General features: G+C 49.8%; 7 protein-coding genes across 8 annotated transcripts; 3 read left to right on the top strand and 4 right to left on the bottom strand.

Moving 5' to 3' along the window:
• The first annotated feature begins 5,990 nt into the window (after positions 1-5,990).
• LOC112345235 (pentatricopeptide repeat-containing protein At2g35030, mitochondrial-like) lies at positions 5,991-6,533 on the top strand. Its single transcript, XM_024671571.1, has one exon. It carries the CDS (start codon positions 5,991-5,993, stop codon positions 6,531-6,533), a length of 543 nt encoding a protein of 180 aa, XP_024527339.1.
• A 47-nt stretch (positions 6,534-6,580) lies between these two features.
• Positions 6,581-7,846, top strand: LOC112345234 (pentatricopeptide repeat-containing protein At4g02750-like). The gene has a single exon (XM_024671570.1). The coding sequence runs from the start codon at positions 6,581-6,583 to the stop codon at positions 7,844-7,846; it is 1,266 nt and encodes a 421-aa protein (XP_024527338.1).
• Positions 7,847-7,854: 8 nt separating this feature from the next.
• Positions 7,855-8,469, top strand: LOC9652645 (chaperone protein dnaJ 20, chloroplastic). The gene has a single exon (XM_024671362.1). The coding sequence runs from the start codon at positions 7,948-7,950 to the stop codon at positions 8,449-8,451; it is 504 nt and encodes a 167-aa protein (XP_024527130.1). The 5' UTR covers positions 7,855-7,947; the 3' UTR covers positions 8,452-8,469.
• LOC9634371 (receptor-like protein kinase 2) lies at positions 8,426-12,176 on the bottom strand. Its single transcript, XM_024671353.1, has 2 exons — positions 8,980-12,176; positions 8,426-8,930 (listed from the first exon to the last, which is right to left on the bottom strand). The coding sequence occupies exons 1-2, from the start codon at positions 12,056-12,058 to the stop codon at positions 8,533-8,535; spliced, it is 3,477 nt and encodes a 1,158-aa protein (XP_024527121.1). The 5' UTR covers positions 12,059-12,176; the 3' UTR covers positions 8,426-8,532.
• Positions 12,177-12,323: 147 nt separating this feature from the next.
• Positions 12,324-13,676, bottom strand: LOC112345161. Its single transcript, XM_024671363.1, has one exon. It carries the CDS (start codon positions 13,264-13,266, stop codon positions 12,928-12,930), a length of 339 nt encoding a protein of 112 aa, XP_024527131.1. The 5' UTR covers positions 13,267-13,676; the 3' UTR covers positions 12,324-12,927.
• A 268-nt stretch (positions 13,677-13,944) lies between these two features.
• On the bottom strand, positions 13,945-15,358 carry LOC9652643 (uncharacterized protein At1g01500). The gene is made up of 2 exons (XM_002966389.2): positions 14,458-15,358; positions 13,945-14,383 (listed from the first exon to the last, which is right to left on the bottom strand). The coding sequence occupies exons 1-2, from the start codon at positions 15,121-15,123 to the stop codon at positions 14,138-14,140; spliced, it is 912 nt and encodes a 303-aa protein (XP_002966435.2). The 5' UTR covers positions 15,124-15,358; the 3' UTR covers positions 13,945-14,137.
• A 244-nt stretch (positions 15,359-15,602) lies between these two features.
• On the bottom strand, positions 15,603-18,026 carry LOC9652642 (lipoamide acyltransferase component of branched-chain alpha-keto acid dehydrogenase complex, mitochondrial). Of its 2 annotated transcripts, XM_024671359.1 has the most exons (10): positions 17,911-18,026; positions 17,610-17,848; positions 17,504-17,539; positions 17,295-17,432; positions 17,108-17,233; positions 16,685-17,046; positions 16,386-16,624; positions 16,234-16,322; positions 15,929-16,156; positions 15,603-15,866 (listed from the first exon to the last, which is right to left on the bottom strand). In XM_024671359.1, exons 2-10 carry the CDS (start codon positions 17,712-17,714, stop codon positions 15,753-15,755), a joined length of 1,437 nt encoding a protein of 478 aa, XP_024527127.1. In that variant the 5' UTR covers positions 17,715-17,848; positions 17,911-18,026; the 3' UTR covers positions 15,603-15,752. The 2 variants fall into 2 exon arrangements, with proteins under 2 accessions (XP_024527127.1, XP_024527128.1); XM_024671360.1 differs by lacking the exons at positions 17,504-17,539; positions 17,610-17,848; positions 17,911-18,026 and having other exon boundaries at positions 17,108-17,241; positions 17,295-17,426.
• Between the last annotated feature and the right edge of the window lies 1 nt (position 18,027).

Genomic DNA, 18,027 nt, shown 5'->3' with positions numbered 1-18,027 from the left:
CACACTTAAGGGGGGATGGCATACTCAAGTGGTGGTGACAATAGTTCATTGAAGATTTAAATTTGGATCCTATAGTATGAAAATAGGGAGTGAGGAGGTTCCTCTTATTTGAAGTTAAGGAAGCATGGGATGGTAGAGCTTTAGGCTAGGAGTGGAGATGTTCTTCATTGGTTTGAAGGAGTAAGAAGTTTAGCCACTAGTCCAGCTTGGAAATGTATTTGGTGTTGAGGACAGCACAAATAGAATATGCTTGTCTAGTAGGATGTGATAGGAATTGAAGTTGGCATGTTAATTTGGGAGGCAATGGGGTATAAGCACTAGTCTATCTAGAGAGTGATAGGAGTGCAAGCACTTTAGGAAGCACATAACCACTTTCATTTCAATAAATAACAAGTGAGGATATCTATAGTAATGGCCTCGTGGTGAAGACTTTCTCTTACAACAATATGCCTTCACTACACCATTCTGAAAGAGTGGGTGAAACCTAGTTAACTATGGAATAAATGGCTCTTATATTTCAACAAAGTGGTAGATACCTATATCTACTAGAAGTGGTGCCCCCCTCCCCCAACTCTATCCTATGTTCAGCTCAAGGGGAAACTTGGATATTGATATGATTTGAAAGATACAACCACATCCACTTTTACTTTAGGATTAAGTCTAGTTGAGATGTAAGAGCATCATATAAAATAGTTTGTTAAGAGGGAAAAATGCCTAATTTAGTCCCATTAGGACTTGGGGAATGTACATACATGTTTCTTTAGAGTAAAATTTATGATATAAAGCAAATAATATTAGTTTGTCAATTATAAATCTTACTATCTTCTCACAGTCATTTATAATTTTAGACACCCAATCAAACCTTTCAATATCCTCCAATAAAAAGTCCAAAACATAGTACATATATTGATTGTGTAAGATAAAGAGGAATCTTTCTCTCATATGTTCCTCCATCAATACACAATTTGAAGCATTATCAATAATGACTTAAACAACATGTTTAACACCAACATCCAAAATGATTGGTTTAAACTGCCCCCAATGCCAAAGATTAGTTTTCTCCTCTCCTTTGGTATCAACACCCTACCAAAATACCAAGTCATGGATGGAGATAATTATGAAGTACTTGAGACCATCCATTAGTTACTATTATACATTAAATTGAGCCCATCCAACACAAAAGGGAGCTAACTTCTCTTTGATTAGAGTATAATGACAAGTGAGCTGAGTACAAAAATTTTTGTAACTAAGAATCCTTGATACAACACCAAATCTAACACTACAAGTGATTGGTGAAAAAGTATAAGCTTTTGAATATTAAATGTTATAGCATTTAAGAAGATGAATTTTGATATTACATCATTTATATTCATGTTTCTTACATCTTCAAGCATTTCCCTAAAGTTGCCATCTCATATTTACTTTCAATTAACAGATGATATTTCATGGCCTAAAAAAACATTTATAGATTAAGATTGACTAGCACTTTGTGTCCCAACTCTAGAAGTAAATGCCCCATCAAAATGCTAATTTGCTATAGAAGGTAAAGCTGAAGGGGCATTTATTATTTGCTTCATAAACATCCAGCGAGCTTATTTCTAAACATGGAGAGGAATATATACTTTAATGTCATACTTAAAAACTATAGCAAGATGCACTTTAATTCATTTTGGTGGACCACTATACATTTTTCCAGAATAGTTACACTTAGCTCCTTTGCCAAAAGAACAAGAAAAAAGCTTGATAATATAGAACCATGCCTAATTAGGTGCCATTGCTCCAATTATGTAAAAATCAATTGCTAAGACACTAGAATCTAATTGTTGGAATTGTTAGAATCGCATTTTAAGATACAAATTAGAGTTTTTTGGGAAAAAAAAAAAAGCAAAGCATTTTTAGGGACAGCCCTCTTTGATTGCGTTCAGTGGCAATTAGCATCCTGGCCAAACATGGTCAAGACCAACAGTGGGCACAACACACTATCCTAGCTGAAAAAGGAATAAGAAAATCAATGTGTTAAATGTTTGACTTACTTTCTTTATCTTAATTATAATAACCAGTGAAATCTAGTCTTTAACATGATTTGTTTTGCACCTTAAAAATTCAAACCCAATAACCCTAATTTTTAAGGCCCATCCATGACATGATTTTCTTTGTAGTGCATAGAAAGAAATGCTGTCTATTGCCAAGCTCCTACAATGTCAGCATTTCAATTTTTTGGAGCATGGGATAGGGTGTGATTGCTTTGGCTCATCATCATGGTGCAACAGAGAACTTGGCAATGCTCTAGAGAGAGAAGCCCTTGGATCATACCACTAGTTATGAGAAAGTATGCTCATTACTATCAAGAGAGAAAGATAAGTGCTAACAACACCTTACATGTTCTTTTATAATGTGGCCATCTTTAGCCAACTAAACTCAAGCATAAACTCAATAAGCTGCCACTAGATATGTTGTCTTACCTCACTCAGCCAATGAGCATCCAAGCCATACTACTCTCCCATTGGCCAAGAGCAAGATCCATGAAGTTTTTAGTCAACCAGCCTACGAACCAATTGCTGGGGTATAACCAAGTTGTATGAGTACCATTGATTTAGTTGAGACACACTATTGCCTTAGGAATTTAGTTTGACTGATGGGATAACCCCTTTATTCTCCACTAGAGCAAGTATATCAATGATATCCTATTAGCATGCTCTTTTCATGATAACCATGTTAGGAGAAAAAGTTTTTATACAGGTGTAACATAATGGCTAATCCTAATGATTCTCAAAAAGAATTTATGATATCTTTTTTTTTATTTAAACTACTCACCTAGGGAGAGAATCAACTTTTATACTGATTACCTTCTAGCTCAAGTATGTATAGATTGACATTGTAAGACCTGTACATAGTAAGGGTCCTCAATATAGAAAAACATATCTTTTTAGGGTTCTTCTTGGAAGAGTAGGGTGGCGAAGTCAAAAGCAACGAGTGGTGGAGGATCTGCAGATCCCCGACCAAAAAAGAAGCTTCCGCTTGGTTTTTGAGTATGAGGTACATTTTGCCCTTGTCTTTGTGAAACTTGTTGCTAATACACAACTAAAGTTGCAGAACTAACCAACCAATAAAGGATACTCATTTTTTCACCATAAAACTATAGCTCAAAACTATTCATTTGTAACTAGATAAATAATCTATTATTCTTTATCTCTGGGATCCTAGCTAGTTAATGTTTAATTAATTAGGGAAAACATATTCTATAGATATTCCCGAAAGCTGGGGTAAGTTTCTGCAGCTGCCAAGAGTGCTCGCGGGGCTCTGGCAATACTCAAGAAAGCACGAGCTGCTGGTGTACGTGAGGAGCTGCTACGGCAAAATCCTCAACTTGATCTGGGCGCATAGTGAGACGTCAGAGGTAGCTTCCGTGGTTGTGCTGGGCACGCCCGGGATCGGCAAGTCCGGCTTTGTCTTCGTCCTGTTGTGGGCACTCCTTCACAAGTGTTGCTGGAACCTCATCCTCCTCAAGTTCAAGGAATCCGACAGGTACTACGCCTTTGACAAGGACAGCAAAGTTTCATCCACTATCAACCCTGCTGTTGCCGTGAATTGGGTGGAGGATGAAGAGGAAGGCAAGGTGTGGTACCTGGTGGACTGGAAGATCGATAAGCACTACTGGAGCCTGCCTTGCAAGGTTGTTATGGCCACCTCGCCTGGCCGGCAGAATCACCACCACTTCTTCAAAGGAGACGATGTAATCAGGCTTTTCGTTCTGACGTGCTCTTGCGAATAAATCCAACGATCTGGTTTTCAAGCATCCAAAGGCCGAGGTTGACAAGAGGTTTGACAAGTGAAGAGGGGTCCCACTATCCAAGACTGGCATACATCAGCAGCAAGAGCTTGAGGATATGGGCAACTCGAACGATCATTGAAAGCTGACGAGACGTGGCTTCAAGTTTGCATGTGTTTCAATTGGTTCTAATTTCTTGTCATGAAAAAGCCAAGTGACCTGCTCAACGATGATAAGAACTGGAAAACGCTGTGTCACAGCGTGCCAAGAAGAAAAATGCTACGAGATTGGAGAGATTTTGTGTCAACGTGATTGATTGTCAATGCTTTGAGTTATGTTGTTGCTGCGCTCAATGCAAGACCTGAGAGCTAAGAAACAACGTTGCCTGTGATCTTCAGAACCTCAATCCAGCTGAAGACGTGCATGACAATGGTCCAACCTCAATGATTGTGAAAACTCCAAAGGCAAAGGAATGTGTGTGCTTCTCAATGGCTATAAGAAGCACAGTGATAATAGCATGAATTTACAAGAAAAGATGCTCAGATCAACTTGTATTCTGTTTGTCTGTTTGCTGTTCAATGAAATGGACATTAGATGTTAGAGGTAGAGATGATGTGGCATGTAGTTATGCCTACGTGGTAGTAGTTTCATATATATGTACCATCTATATATAATTGAATACAGAGAGAAAGTTCTTCCTCCTTTGTGTGTGTCTTTCCGCTGCTAACAATTGGCTCTTTAATCTTCGGCATGGTGCTTGCTGGCCAGGAGGCTAGTGATGAAGAGAATGAGCTTCCTGATTGCAATTCTTTTTGCAATGCTTAAAGCTTTTGTTAGATGCACTAGATGCTTGAGGTGTTGCATCAAGGCATTAGGCCGTGCAGAGGTGCTCAATAGCAAAGAGTAGCAAGTAGAGCATAAAGCCAATGGGAGATTGAGATATTTTAGCAACCATATAAAAAATTGGATCAAGCAAGATTCAAGAACATTTCATAACAATTCTTTGCAAGAATTTCTAGCAATTAAGAAAAATGCTTAAGGAGATTCAAGTGCTTGGTAATAATAGCTTAGCAGTTCATAGCCAAGACCACATGTTAGTGGCAAGATTGAAGCCATAGCAAGGAGCAAAGAGTGTGCAAGTAAGTCCAAGACCAAAAACTAAGTTTTATATAGTTGATTGATGAATTTTTAGTATGCTTTTCTCATTAACTTTTCATGCTCATCATTTCAAACGATCTAAACAGGATTCAGGCTTAGATTCAGGCTTGGATCAACTGCTTGATCATGAGTGGAAGTGTTAGAGGTAGAAATGATGTGGCATGTAATTATGCCTATATGGCAGTAGTTTTATACATATGTACCATCCATATATAAGTTCTTCCTCCTCGTGTGCATCTCTCTGCTGCTAACATCAGGTTTGAGGAGTGTCTGTTCTAATTGGACAACACCTGAGAACAACTAGGAGGGCTAGAGGCTTCGACCTTTATGTTCTCTACAGTTTTCTTTATGGTTTCTCTAACTTTTTTTTGTTTTTGCAATGCCATGAGATTGCAACATAGAAGTTTATGCTGCGGCAGTGGCAAAACCAGACGATCTACACAAAGCCAATGGGATGCAGGGACAAAACGCAACAGGGGACACAATCGCTAAGTTGACAGAAGGACTAGTTAAAAAGTATTTGATTAGTGAGCTAAGCTGATGGAAACAACAGCGTCGGTAGGCCCCATGAACACAACGTCAAGCGGCCGTATAGGCTGAAATGATGGTACGGAAGGGATGGATTGTGACCCACGTGATGGAATCGTTGGACGGAATATTTGTTCTCCTCTCTTTTGAGCTACAAGTATATATAGCGAGCTAATGGATGGATCACTGCACTTCCCAAATCAAATCTAACGTCGCCCCGCTCAAAATCACAGAAACTGGGGAGCCAAGCGAAATAATTCGCCGAGCAAATCAATCAAACAAGGTGTCGGAGAGGAGCGAAGAACCGTAGAGCACTACCTTTTTGCAAGTTGCAAGATTGCGATGGACCAACAGAACGGGGCCGGAGGCCTCCTTTTATATCCATAGCCGTCGGAGAGGGAGAGAGGAGACCAAATATTCCGTTTTGTCACTCGTTCGTTCTTATCCGGATTGTTCCACTAATCCAAACCGGATTGGATCTTTCGAAAAGACGCGATTTTTTCTTCTCTCGATGTTTTCGGCATCGTGAGGATTCATGAGAGCGGCACCTCTCCGATCAATTCCAGCAGCTCCATCGCCATCGCATTCCGCGCTCGTCTTCCTTCTCGGATCTGCCCAAGCTCCGGAGCATCCAATCCTCCACAGCGATTTCTCCCGCGACAAGCTCCTCAACGATCATCTCCTCCGCCTCTACGGCAAATGCGGCTGCCTGGACGAGGCATGCAGGGTCTTCGATGGCATCCCCCACAAGGACGTCTACACGTGGACGGCCATGATTGGCGCCTACGCCCAGGCAGGCGGCGCCAAATGCATCTTTGACAAAATGCCCGAAAAGAACGCCGTGACATGGAACGCGATGATCACAACATATGCCAAGGCAGGGCATCTGGAAGAAGAAAAGAATCTCTTTGATCGAATGCCACACTGGACGTTGATCTCGTGTAACATCATGTTGGTTTCTTACACCATTGATCATGATCTAAAATGTGTTCTTGATCTGCTCGATTCCATGCAGGAGAGAAACGTATTTACGTGGAACACGATGATCACTGCATTTGCCCAAGAAGGGCAGTTGTAGGCCGCAAAGTCAATATTCCGGATTGGAATCTCGCTACCTGGACGACAATGGGGCACCTCTCCGACGCTTGGGCGGTGTTCCGGTCCATGCCGGAGCATGACGTGATATGCTGGATCGCAATTCTCCTTGCGAACTACCAAAACAGCGACCCGGAAGCTGTGTTTGATTCCATGCCGGACTGGAGTGCTGCTTCGTGCACGGTGATGCTCCAGGCCCTTTCTGACCGTGGCCACATCACTGCAGCAAGGGACGTCTACGATTCGATTACGGACAAGAATGTGGTGGCGGGGACGGCCATGATCACCGTGTATTCCCAGGCGGGAAGGTCTACCCACGCCCAGGAGGCTTTCGATTCCATGGAAGAGAAAAACGTGCTGACGTGGAGCTCGCTCATGTCTGCATATGCCCAGGCCGGGCAGATGCCTCAGGCGGAGAATCTCTTTGAGCATATGCCAGAGCGGAACCTGGTGTCGTGGTCAACGATGATATCCGGGTTCGCGGAGAATGGTAACTTGGAGAATGCAAGATGCTGTTTTGATTCCATGCCGGAGCACACGCAGGCAGCGTGGAACGCACTGGCGGCAGCATATACCATTTTTGGGCATCTGGAAGACGCCAAGGAAACGTTCGACGACATGCCCGATCGAGACCAAATCTCCTACACGGCCATGGTCCAATCTTACGCGCAAAACGGAAACATAGGCGAAGGGATATCTCTTGTCTACGCAATGCCGCACAGAGACGCCAAGACCTGGAATGCGCTAATGGCAGCACTTGCCCAGAAGGGGTATCTGGATCGCGCGCGTCGGGTGTTCGACGCCATGCCAGAATCCAACGGAGTCTCGTGGAGCGCCATAGTCTTGCTACGCGCAGACGGGCCACGGGGAGTCAGGTGTCCGGATGTTTTCGGCAATGGCGGCAGAGGGATTCTCCGCAGACCAGGGGGCTTGCCTGAGCGGGCTCGTCCTCAAACCCACATCGGCCGCGTCCCGCAGTGCTGCGCCTTCTTCCGCTCCATGCAACAGGACTTCGGGGTGGCGCCGCTGGCGGAGCACTTCCTGTGTGTGGTGGACTTGCTGGGAAAGGCCGGGCATCTGGAGCGAGCGGAGGAGCTGGTGGAGATCATGCCCTACGTACCGCACGCCAAGACGTGGGGCGCGCTGCTGGCGGCTCCATGCAGACGTCGGGCGGGCCAGCGGCGCGGCCAGGAATCTCTTCGCCGTGGACACTCGAGATCACGTGTTGCTGTCCAACGCTTATCCAAGTCCACTGTGAAATCCGATAATATAAACCCGATATTTCCACGCCTTTAGTACTCTTCAATGTGCGATTTTATTTAGATAACCATAGGTATATTCGTGGATACTTTCGGAGGTGTTTATATACCTAAAGAAAGCAGAGCTGCGGAAAAAGGATGTCTAGTTTTTTGCGACGATCTCTCCCTTTTCGTCTCGCTGCAAATCCCGGAGCGCTGCAAGAAGCTGAGAGGAGGAGGAACTGCAAGGCTGGGGTCGCGCGCTGCTCCTTCTCCTCCTACACGAGCGGCGCGACGGCGGATCTGTACGCGCTGCTTGGCGTGAGCTCCGGCGCCGACGCCTCGGAGATCAAGAGCAGCTACCGCAAGCTCGCGCTGCGCTACCACCCCGACGTCTGCCCGGCTGGCGACCGCGAGCAATGCTCCCGGATGTTCATGCGCGTCCAGGAGGCGTACCAGGTGCTGTGCGACCCGGAGCAGCGCGCGGGCTACGATCTGGCGCTGGTGCGCGGATCGGGATCGTTCCAGCGGCGATCATCCAGCAGCGTGTCATGGCGAGCGCAGGTCGATGCGATGAGGAGGCGACGCCCCAAGAGTGGATCGTGGGCCGCGACGATGCGGACAAACTCCGCGCCGCTAGAGCAACAAGAAGTTGTGTTGTAAACTCTTCCAAAACTAATCCAATCCAAATCATCCCCGTCAACTTTTGTTTGAAAAGTTCAAGGGGACAGGACACCGATCTCATCACAGCAGCACTCTGGAGTCGTCCGAATCCAATTTTGCTGGCGATGGGGCCCCGCGCCGACTGCTTTTGGAGCTCGCCCCCGTGGCTCTGGCCTGCCTCAGCATCTCCACCGCCTCTTTCATCGTCGGGCGATCGCCCGGCCTTTCCCTGGTGCAGAAGAGCGCCACTCGCAGCAGCAGTGACATCTCGCTCCTGTCACCCTCGCTCGCGAATTCCCACACCGAGGGATCCGCCAGCACCTCTATGCTGCCGCATTTCTTCGCCCAAGACACTATATTCTCGCCCTTTTCCAAGAACAGCGGGTCCACCGGCGACTTTCCTAGCAAAAGCTCCAGAATGACGACGCCAAAGCTGTAGACGTCGCTCTTCTCGTTTACTCGCAGCGTGTAGGCATACTCTGCGCAAAGCCAGCCTGAGAAACGTGCGAAAACACGCAAAACACGTACCAGGAGCAATGTAGCCGTATGATCCGGCAATGGACGACATGGAGCCCGTCTCCACTTGCTTCTCCACGAGCTTGGCGAGGCCAAAGTCCGCGATCCTGGCTTTCACCTCGATGTCGAGGAGGATGTTGTTGGACTTGATGTCCCTGTGGATGATTGCCGGCGAGCAGTCGTGGTGCAAGTACGCCAGGCCCTGCGCCGTCCCGAGAGCGATCTCGTAGCGCGTTTGCCACGAGAGGCTCTCGCTCGGCCGCCTGTAGAGCATGTCTCCCAGGCTCCCGTTCGCCATGAACTCGTAAACCAGGAGGTCGCAGTCGTCGAGCTTGAAGAAGGCGTGGAGCTTGACGATGTTCCGGTGCTTCACCTGGCCAGCGGTCTTAAGCTCGCGCAGGGAGCTTCGGTCGTCCACCGCGCTTCTTTCACCCTGTACGAGCTGGAGCTTCTTCACAGCAAACTCCAGTCCGGATGGCAGCTTTGCTTTGTAGACCGTCCCATAGGCACCCTGTCCGATGACGAAGCGCGAGTGGAAGTTGTCCGTCGCGGCGACCAAAGCCTCGTACGTGATCCCTCTCCTACGATCGCCGAAGACGAGGCTTGTCTGCCTGTGCGCCGACGCTCTCTTCCACGCGTAGCAGCATGCCACGATCGCCACCGAGGCTATGAGCGCGCTGCCGACGATGATTCCCACAAGTCCTGCCGTCGGTATTCTCCTCGTCGTCCCGCTACCGCTCCCGTCACTGACGCAAGGACTCAAAGCTTGCGAGCCGCACAAGCCACTGTTTCCCAGAAAGGAGCTGTTGAATCTTTGCTGCGATCGCCATCCATCCGGGAGAGGTCCGCTCAACTGGTTGAAAGAAACGTTAAGAACCTCCAAGCTTCTCAGCTGGTCGAGCTGGGACGGTATCACTCCGGTGAGCATGTTGTAGGACAGATCCAGCGTTTGCAGCCTCGTCAACGCAGCCAACTGAGGTGGAATCGTGCCGGCGAGCTCATTTCCGTGAAGATCCAAAACGCTCAGAGACTCTAACGAGCCAACCTGGACGGGAATCCGACCCTGTAACCTGTTCTTCGCCACGTCCAAAGTTATCAAGTTCCGCAGTTCCATCCAGAAAGTTGGCAGCTCCCCCTCGAGCGCGTTTCCGTGAAGGATGAGGTCCATCAGCCCGGTAATGTTGCTGATGCCTGTCGGTATCGCTCCACTGAGATTGTTGCGGCTGAGATCTAGCTGGATGAGCTCCGAGAGCCGACCGACGGTAGGAAAGATGGGGCCAGTGAGATGGTTCCCCGACGCGTTGAAAAGCGTGAGCTCCTCGAGGTGCTGGAGAGAGTCTGGAATGGAGCCAGAGAGCTGGTTGTCATGCACCAGAAGCGCCGTCAGCATGAAGCACTTGCCGAGCTCCTCCGGGATGGATCCGTTGAAACTATTGTCCGAGACGTCCATGTAAGTCAAGTTGGTATTGTCGCCAAACTCGCGGGGGATAGCTCCCGAGAGGCGGTTCGTCCCGAGGAAAATCCGCCGCAAGCTCTTGCAACCCGCCAGGCCCACAGGGATCCCCCCGGTCAACCTGTTTCTCTCGAGGCTGATCGCGGACAGGGACCCGCTCGAGCAAAGTCCGGGAGGAATGGTTCCTTCGAGGCTGTTGTTTGCAGAGTGTACGATTGTCAGCATCCCGTTATCTCCGAGTCTTTGCGGAAGTGGTCCACTGAGATCGTTGCTTTGCAAGTAGAGGCGCTGCCAAGCCATGTCCCCGAATCGCGAAGGAATTCCTCCGGTCAAGTAGTTCTCCGACAAGTCCATGACGGACAGCTGAGAGCAGTTGCCCAACTCCTCGGGGATGCTTCCACTGAGCTGGTTGGTTCTCGCTTGGAAGGTTTCTAAGCTCGTCAGCTGCCCGAATTCTCTGGGGATCCCACCACCAAGACCATTCTCCGAGATGTCCACGTACACTAGCTTCTCCAGCCCCGACAAACTCCGAGGGATTTCTCCAGACAAGTGATTCATGTTGAGTACGAGGGCGGTCAAGTTCTTGCAGTCACCGAGCTCGGCTGGAATGCTGCCAGAGAAACCATTGTCCGCGAGCTGTAGAACCGACAAGCTGGCCAGCTTTCCAAGCTCCGGAGGAATCCGGCCCTCGAGCTGGTTTGTGTTGACGTCGATATGTTCCAGTCGGGTGCAGTTTGCAAGCTCGGCGGGGAGCTCTCCCGAGAAGCCATTATCAAAGAGCTGGAGCGACTGGAGCCTGGTTAAGTTCCCGAGCTCTCGCGGTATGATCCCGGACAAGTTGTTCGTCCCGAGGAGCAAAGTCGAGAGGTTGGCACACCTTCCAAGGCTGGGAGGAATGCCGCCGGTGAACTGGTTCTCCTGGAGGATGAGCACGTCGAGATGGATCAGGCTGCCGATCCCAGCGGGGATCTCCCCGTTCATCTTGTTGCTATAGAGATGCAAGTTCTGGAGCATCGTGAGCCTGCCAATGTCCGGGGGGATCTCTCCAGTGAGATTGTTCTGGTAGAGCACGAGAATCTCCAGCTTCACCATCCTTGTGATCGAGGAAGGGATGCCCCCCTCGAGCTGGTTGACACTCAAGTCGATGAACGTCATGTTTGCGCAGTCCCCGAGCTCCGGAGGGATCCTCCCGGTGATGTGAGTGTTGTTGCTGAGATCGAGCTGCTCGAGGCTGGCGCACTGCCCAATCTCGCCGGGAATCTCACCCTCGAGCCAATTGTATGACATGTTGAGGAAGCGCAAGCTCCTGAGCCTGCCCAGCGCCGGAGAGATGCTTCCCGCAAGATTCAACCCCTGGATCGTCACGTTGAGCACCGCATCGTTGTCGCGGCTTCGGCCATCGCTGGCGCAGGTCACGCCGATCCACTGGGAGCAGGGCCGGGACTCATTCCAGCTCGCCAGGCTGCCATTCCTGTCGATAATCGCAGCTTTCACCTCGAGCAGCACCTGGAGATCGCTCGACAGCGCCGCCGCGAGCCCTGGCAGCAATGCCAGCGCTGCCGCTGCCGCCAGGGCTAGGGCTACAAAGATTTCGATCCAAGAAGAATACCTGGATTGCCCTCGACGAGACATCCGCATTGCTCCCAGGGTCGCTGGTACCACGGCTACGATAGGCGAATATCATCGTCCTGCCCATCGCTGACGATTAAACTATTGGAAGGCGGCACAGGAAAGCGATAGAATGAAAAAATTTCGTCAACGCGGACGGGCGCAAACCCACTTTGAAGAAAAAACTCTCCTCTGACCCTTAGAACCCTATGTCCCGCCACGTCAGCACAAAGATATTCGGCGAATAATCTCCGCGATAAAGGTAATGGTTATGGTTATGGTAATGGTAATGGCGGAGTAAATAACCCAGAGTTCCGTTAACGAAAGTTAGGAGCTCCAACAGCCTGCGTCGATAAAAACTGGCCACTTTTTTTTTTCTTGGTTCTCTATTTTTCTCGCTGGTTTACTTTGCTCCATGGAGCTTGCAAACATCTCTGAGCTTCGGCTGCTGCTACTGCTGCTTCTCATGGCTTCTTGCTTCGCGATCGATGATCCGGCGACGGTGGGCGACAATGATCTCGTCGTCGGACGGGTTTTCTGCGATCGATGCATCGAGGGCCGCTTCTCCGAGTACGCAATCTTCGTCAAAGGTAAGTCGTAGTCCTGGATGATCTTGTGAGAACTCTTGCTCAATAGAACTTACCACTGGCGATGGTTTGATCGCGTTCCAGGTGCCAAAGTCGCACTCGAATGCACGCAGCAAGACGGGGGGATTCACGTCGTCGAGGCATTGACGGACTCGGCCGGAGCGTTCGCCATTCCGGTGGACGAGCCCGGCTCTTCGTGCGCCGTGAAGCTGCTGAGCACTCCCACTCCGCAGTGCAACATCGCGGCCAAGCACGCACAGACGCTCAACGCCAACATGCGCACCAAGGACAACGTTATCTACGTCGGCCTTCTCAGCTTCCGGCCCGAGGAGCCGCTTCCCATCTGTTCCCAAAGAGCTTACTACGCTTCGCCGCCGCCGCCACCCGAGTACTGCTACGCACCACCGGCATACTCTTCTCCAGCACCTGTAAGTCGACCGCCTTCACCACCTCCAGCGTACTCCTCTCCAGCACCGATAAGCCGACCACCATCGATAAGCCGACCACCATCGCCACCTCCAGCGTACTCTTCTCCAGCACCTGTAAGTCGACCGCCATCACCCCCTCCAGCGTACACCTCTCCAGCACCGATAAGTCGACCGCCATCGCCACCTCCGTATGCTTCTCCAGCGCCGATAAGTCGACCACCATCGCCACCACCGTACTCTTCCCCAGCACCAGTCAGTCGGCCACCGTCGCCACCACCTTACTCGTCTCCAGCACCAGTCAGTCGGCCACCGTCGCCACCACCTTACTCATCCTCAGCACCGCCGGCTTACTCCTCCCCAGCACCTATAAGCCGACCACCATCGCCGCCACTGTACTCTTCTCCCGCTCCTATAGTCCGCTCCTCCCCGCCCCCGCTCTATTTCTCTCCAGCTCCCACGACTCGTGCTTCACCGCCACCTTTGTACTCTTCCCCGGCTCCGACTGTCCGCTCGTCTCCGCCGCCCCTCTATGGCTCGCCTGGTCCAATTGTTCGGGGACCCCCGCCTCCACTCTACTCATCTCCAGCTCCAACCGCTCGACCATCGCCACCACCACTGTATGGTTCACCGGCTCCAACAGTAAGACCCGCGCCACCGCCAGTTTACTCCTCTCCAGCACCGATTGCTCGAGCTTCACCGCCCCCGTACTAAAGCATCGAACGAGATAGATCGATAGTCTGATTAGCAAAAAAGAGTTAAGAGCATAAAATGAAGAACAGAACTTTGTTACCTATAGAAGTCGAATAAACTTTTTTTTTTGTCTTGACGCGAGAAAATGTCTGTTCACAAGCTTCGAAAGCCACAGCGCGACACAGCTGTTCCACGAGAAATAGTAGCCTAGTAGAAGAAGAAAATTTGGAATTTTACAGAGCACAAGGACTAGACTCTGATCCGCAATTGTGGAGGAGACTGTAGCACCACCACAACTATATAGCTGCTAAAACTTTGGAACACACCTGGGAACTCGAACCGTTATCCAACACACTCTTTTTTTTTCCCTTCTCCTGCGAGCTCTTTCAAAAGATGGAAGTCCCTCAAAACAGCCTTCTCCTGAAGCTCCTGGTTGTGGCCTGGTACGTCCGGACCATGAGGCCAACACCTATGCCAACGCCCAGGCACATCCCCAGGCCGATACCAACGCCTACCCTGACACCCGCGTTAAACCAGGACATCTCCCCGTCCTCGTTCTCCCCATACCCGGTTGCCTCGGGCAGGAAGAACTTGCTCAGCCCAAGTTCTTGGTTCTCATTACTTGCTTGAATCGTGTCACTCGCATCAACCTGGAGCCACCGCAAAAGGGACAAAAAAAGCAAACTTTTAGAATAGAAAGCGAAGAAAAGTCTGGTCTACCAACCTCAGAGTCCGTAGCAGCTCTGTTCTGTGAGCGATGACACTCCTCGTCCTCTGGAATGGCATCAAGCATTCCACACCGGGTCACTCTCCGCCGGGCCATGAGATGAACAGTCCGAGTCAAGATTATCGGCGATCCAGAGTGGGAGCCCACGACGCAGATCTCCATTGTCGGTGGTGTGAGGAAGTACTCGTGGCGGCCACGAGTGAAAACACATCCAGCTGATCCCAAAGCACAGTTGCACTCCATATTCCATACAACGCTTCCGGCCTTGTTGGTGGACGAGGACTTCTTCTCCACCTTCTGGAGCACTCCACTGAGAAGAACTTCCTCCTTATCGACAACCTCAAAACCAACAGACCCCACAACATGCAAGTGGTCCGTGCCGACGTAAGTCACCTCCACGGACTCGGTGTCCATCCTGTCCCTCCGGAGAGCCAGAGAAATCTCCTCGGAGGGAGGAATCCGGGCTCCATTCACCTCCAGGTACTTGTCGATCGTCCGCGAGGGGAAGCGCACCACCAGGGAGTCGGGATTCCCATCCAGCGGGCAGTAGCTCACTCGCACATAGAGAACCTTGACCTCGAGCGAGCCCCCCCCTCCGAAATAGCTGCCGCCCTCCATCTTGCTGCTGCCATGGGCCTCCGGTTCCTCCGCGGTGAGATTCATGACTCGTGCGCCTCACAATCGGGGCGACTCCTGCTGCATTTCACCGCCAAAACCGAGAGAAATTTCCCTCTCTCTCTCTCGATTCTTCCCACAGACCTCCAGCGCGCGATTACACCCGGACTGCTGCCGAGCATGCAAGAGGAGATCCGGGCGGGGCGGATGCAAGCACAGGCAGCCGCAACGATCCAAACCCTAGGCGCAGCGCAGCAGACAAAGCTCCTTCCCGCAAACAAACCATGGAGGAAGCCCTAATTTCATGTAAGGCAGCAGGGCCTCAATAAATTGGAAACTCTGGGGACCGGCCAAACCGGTGGCTACCACGCGACCGCCACCGGCACGTGGACCTGATGTCCTGCCGCCGTTTGTATGGTCCGCCCATGGCTGTGGGACCTGACCATTAGATTTTCTCTGGCCGCCAATCCCAGCCGCCCATGTAAGATTCCTTTCTCATTTCTATTCTACTTCATCCTAAGCCTGGCTTTTTTCAATCGTCGAGAGCATTGACATGGTTTTGGTATGTGCCTCGTGAGCTGACGTTTTACGTTGCCAAGCTTCACGTGAAGAAAGAAAAAGAAAAAGAAAAATAAAAAAAAGCGTTCAAGGTCACAAGCTCAAGCTTAGAGTCCTTGTTATTTGAGGCTAAGGAGGAATTTTTCCGGATGCTCCACCATATCCTTCCATTCATTGCAAAACCTTGCGATGGTTGCTCCGTCAATAACCCTGTGATCGGCACCCAACGTCACCTACGCAATTGCCAAGGTGAGAGTTTGATCCTCCTCAGAAGCTTCGAAACGAAGAAACTTACGCTCATAATCGAGGCTGGATAGACTCGGCCCTCCTCATTGAACCTCGGAAGCTTTTGGATTCTTCCCACGGCGAGGATGGCCGCCTCCGGGAGATTGAGCACGGGAGAGCCGAACTTGCCACCAATGGCTCCAAAGTTTGACACGGTTATTGTGCCATTGCTCACGTCGTCTGGGGTCAGCTTGTTGGCCGCGGCCAGCTTTGAGAGCCTCGTTATCTCGTCAGCAATCTGTTGATTTGCATCAAAGAAGCGAAAGCAAAGCTGTTTAGTCGCTCGTAAAGAACACAAGTTTGGAGGTTTACTACCTCTTCCAGTGAAAGCTTCTGAACTTGCTTGATGTTTGGCACTGCCAGGCCAGAATCAGTAGCCATAGCGACTCCAACATTGTGCCATGCTGCATAAAGGAAAACAAACAAAGCGCGAAGATCAGAGTAAAAAAACTTGAGAAGACACTTACTCTTGCAGCGGATTTCCGACGCGTCCTGATTGATGTTGCTGTTGAGTATGGGGTACCTGACCAGCGTCAGCGAGAGTGCTTTGATGAGAAACGGGAGGAAAGTAAGCTTGGAGCGAGTTTGTAATTGAAGATGAGCTCTTAATTTGACAAGAGCATCCACATTGATCTCCTCCATGTAATGAAAGTGAGGAACGGATGCCGCGGCAGCCATGGTTTTGGCCATAATCCGCCTGAAACCTCTGAAAAGAAAAGAAAACAACATAAAGGACTGGTTTCTGGAAAGCGAAAAAAACATCAACCTGACTGGGATGACTTTATCGTCTTGCATCTGCTCGACTCTATCTGCCGAAATCTTGTCGAAGTCGGTAATTTCGTCCGCTGGGACCGTTTCACCAGTCTCGGCGGGTGTCGAGCTGATGCCGGTGATATCGCTTTCCACAGCCTCTTTTACCGAAGCGATTTTCAAGACGTCGTCTTTGAGTACTCTCCCCGCTTCGCCACTGCCAGCAACGTCCTTCAACGCAATGCCAAGCTGCCTTGCCAGGCTGCGAACCGCCGGTGTTGCAAGAACTTCTCGTTCTCGCTGGGAATTCTCCTTCTCTTCGAGCTTGAAACTTCCATCTCCATCCGAGATCATTATCTCCAGCAGAGTCTCTCCGACCCGAAAAAAACCAAAGAAGCAAGGTGTTAGCTTCGACTGGGCTAAGTAGTATCTCTATTACCTTAACCACGGCTCCGGGCATAAAGTTCACTTTTGACACCTTTCCTTTATATCTACTCGTGATTTCGATGGTGGCCTTGTCACTTTGGACCTCGCAAAGCGGCTGGAATTCCTCCACACATTCTCCCTGCGATCCTTTCAGACACCGATTTTTAGTCGAGAACCAAAAGCCTATACTATGAGCATACCTCCTTCACGAACCATCTCACAAGCTCGCAATCTACAATGCCCTCGCCTGTTTGAGCCAGAGGCACCTCCACAATGCCTGCCTCAGACACCATGTTCGCTGCTTCCCCGCTCATCGTGCACAAAAAATTCCGTTGCCTCTACAGTCCAACTTAAAAATCAGATTTTCCAGGACAAGGAAAATCAACCACGAACAAAGAAGCAAACTTACAGGTGGGAAGAATTTCTCAGCCCTTTGCTGCACAAACTGGATCAAAGAAAGAATGAATGAATGCCTCACATCAAAGAAGAAACCAGAGAGCACAGCAGAAACTTACAATTTTTGGAAGCTGATTTACACCATCGAGTCTGAATTGACAAGCAGCTGAAGATCTCAGCAGCGCGCGGCCTCTGAGCGCTCCAAGCACGCACAAGCGCCTCATCTCTTGAGCTGATTTTCTCGCGCAGTTTTGCTCGCCAATCCCCAAATCCAACAATCGACCTACCTGTGCCTGTTCTCATCAAGTCCATTCACAATTGGACATGCGGCTTCGTCAGGCAGCATCCGTGACACAAACTAAGAGGGACAAATTCAACCTGTGTGTAAACAAAATCAAAAAAAGAAAGAAAAAGCATTACCGGATGGGATGATTAATCCGGTTTCGTCAGGATAGAAACAAGCTGACACGGAGCTTCCATCTCACACGCCATTTGCGGAGACGACGAGAAAGCTGGGAATCGAGCCTGAGACAGTTG

Source organism: Selaginella moellendorffii, unplaced genomic scaffold, assembly GCF_000143415.4.
Source record: "Selaginella moellendorffii unplaced genomic scaffold, v1.0 SELMOscaffold_7, whole genome shotgun sequence".
Classification (NCBI taxonomy): Eukaryota; Viridiplantae; Streptophyta; class Lycopodiopsida; order Selaginellales; family Selaginellaceae; genus Selaginella; species Selaginella moellendorffii.
Note: the sequence above shows the minus strand (reverse complement) of the source record. Positions and strands in the feature narration are given on the sequence as shown.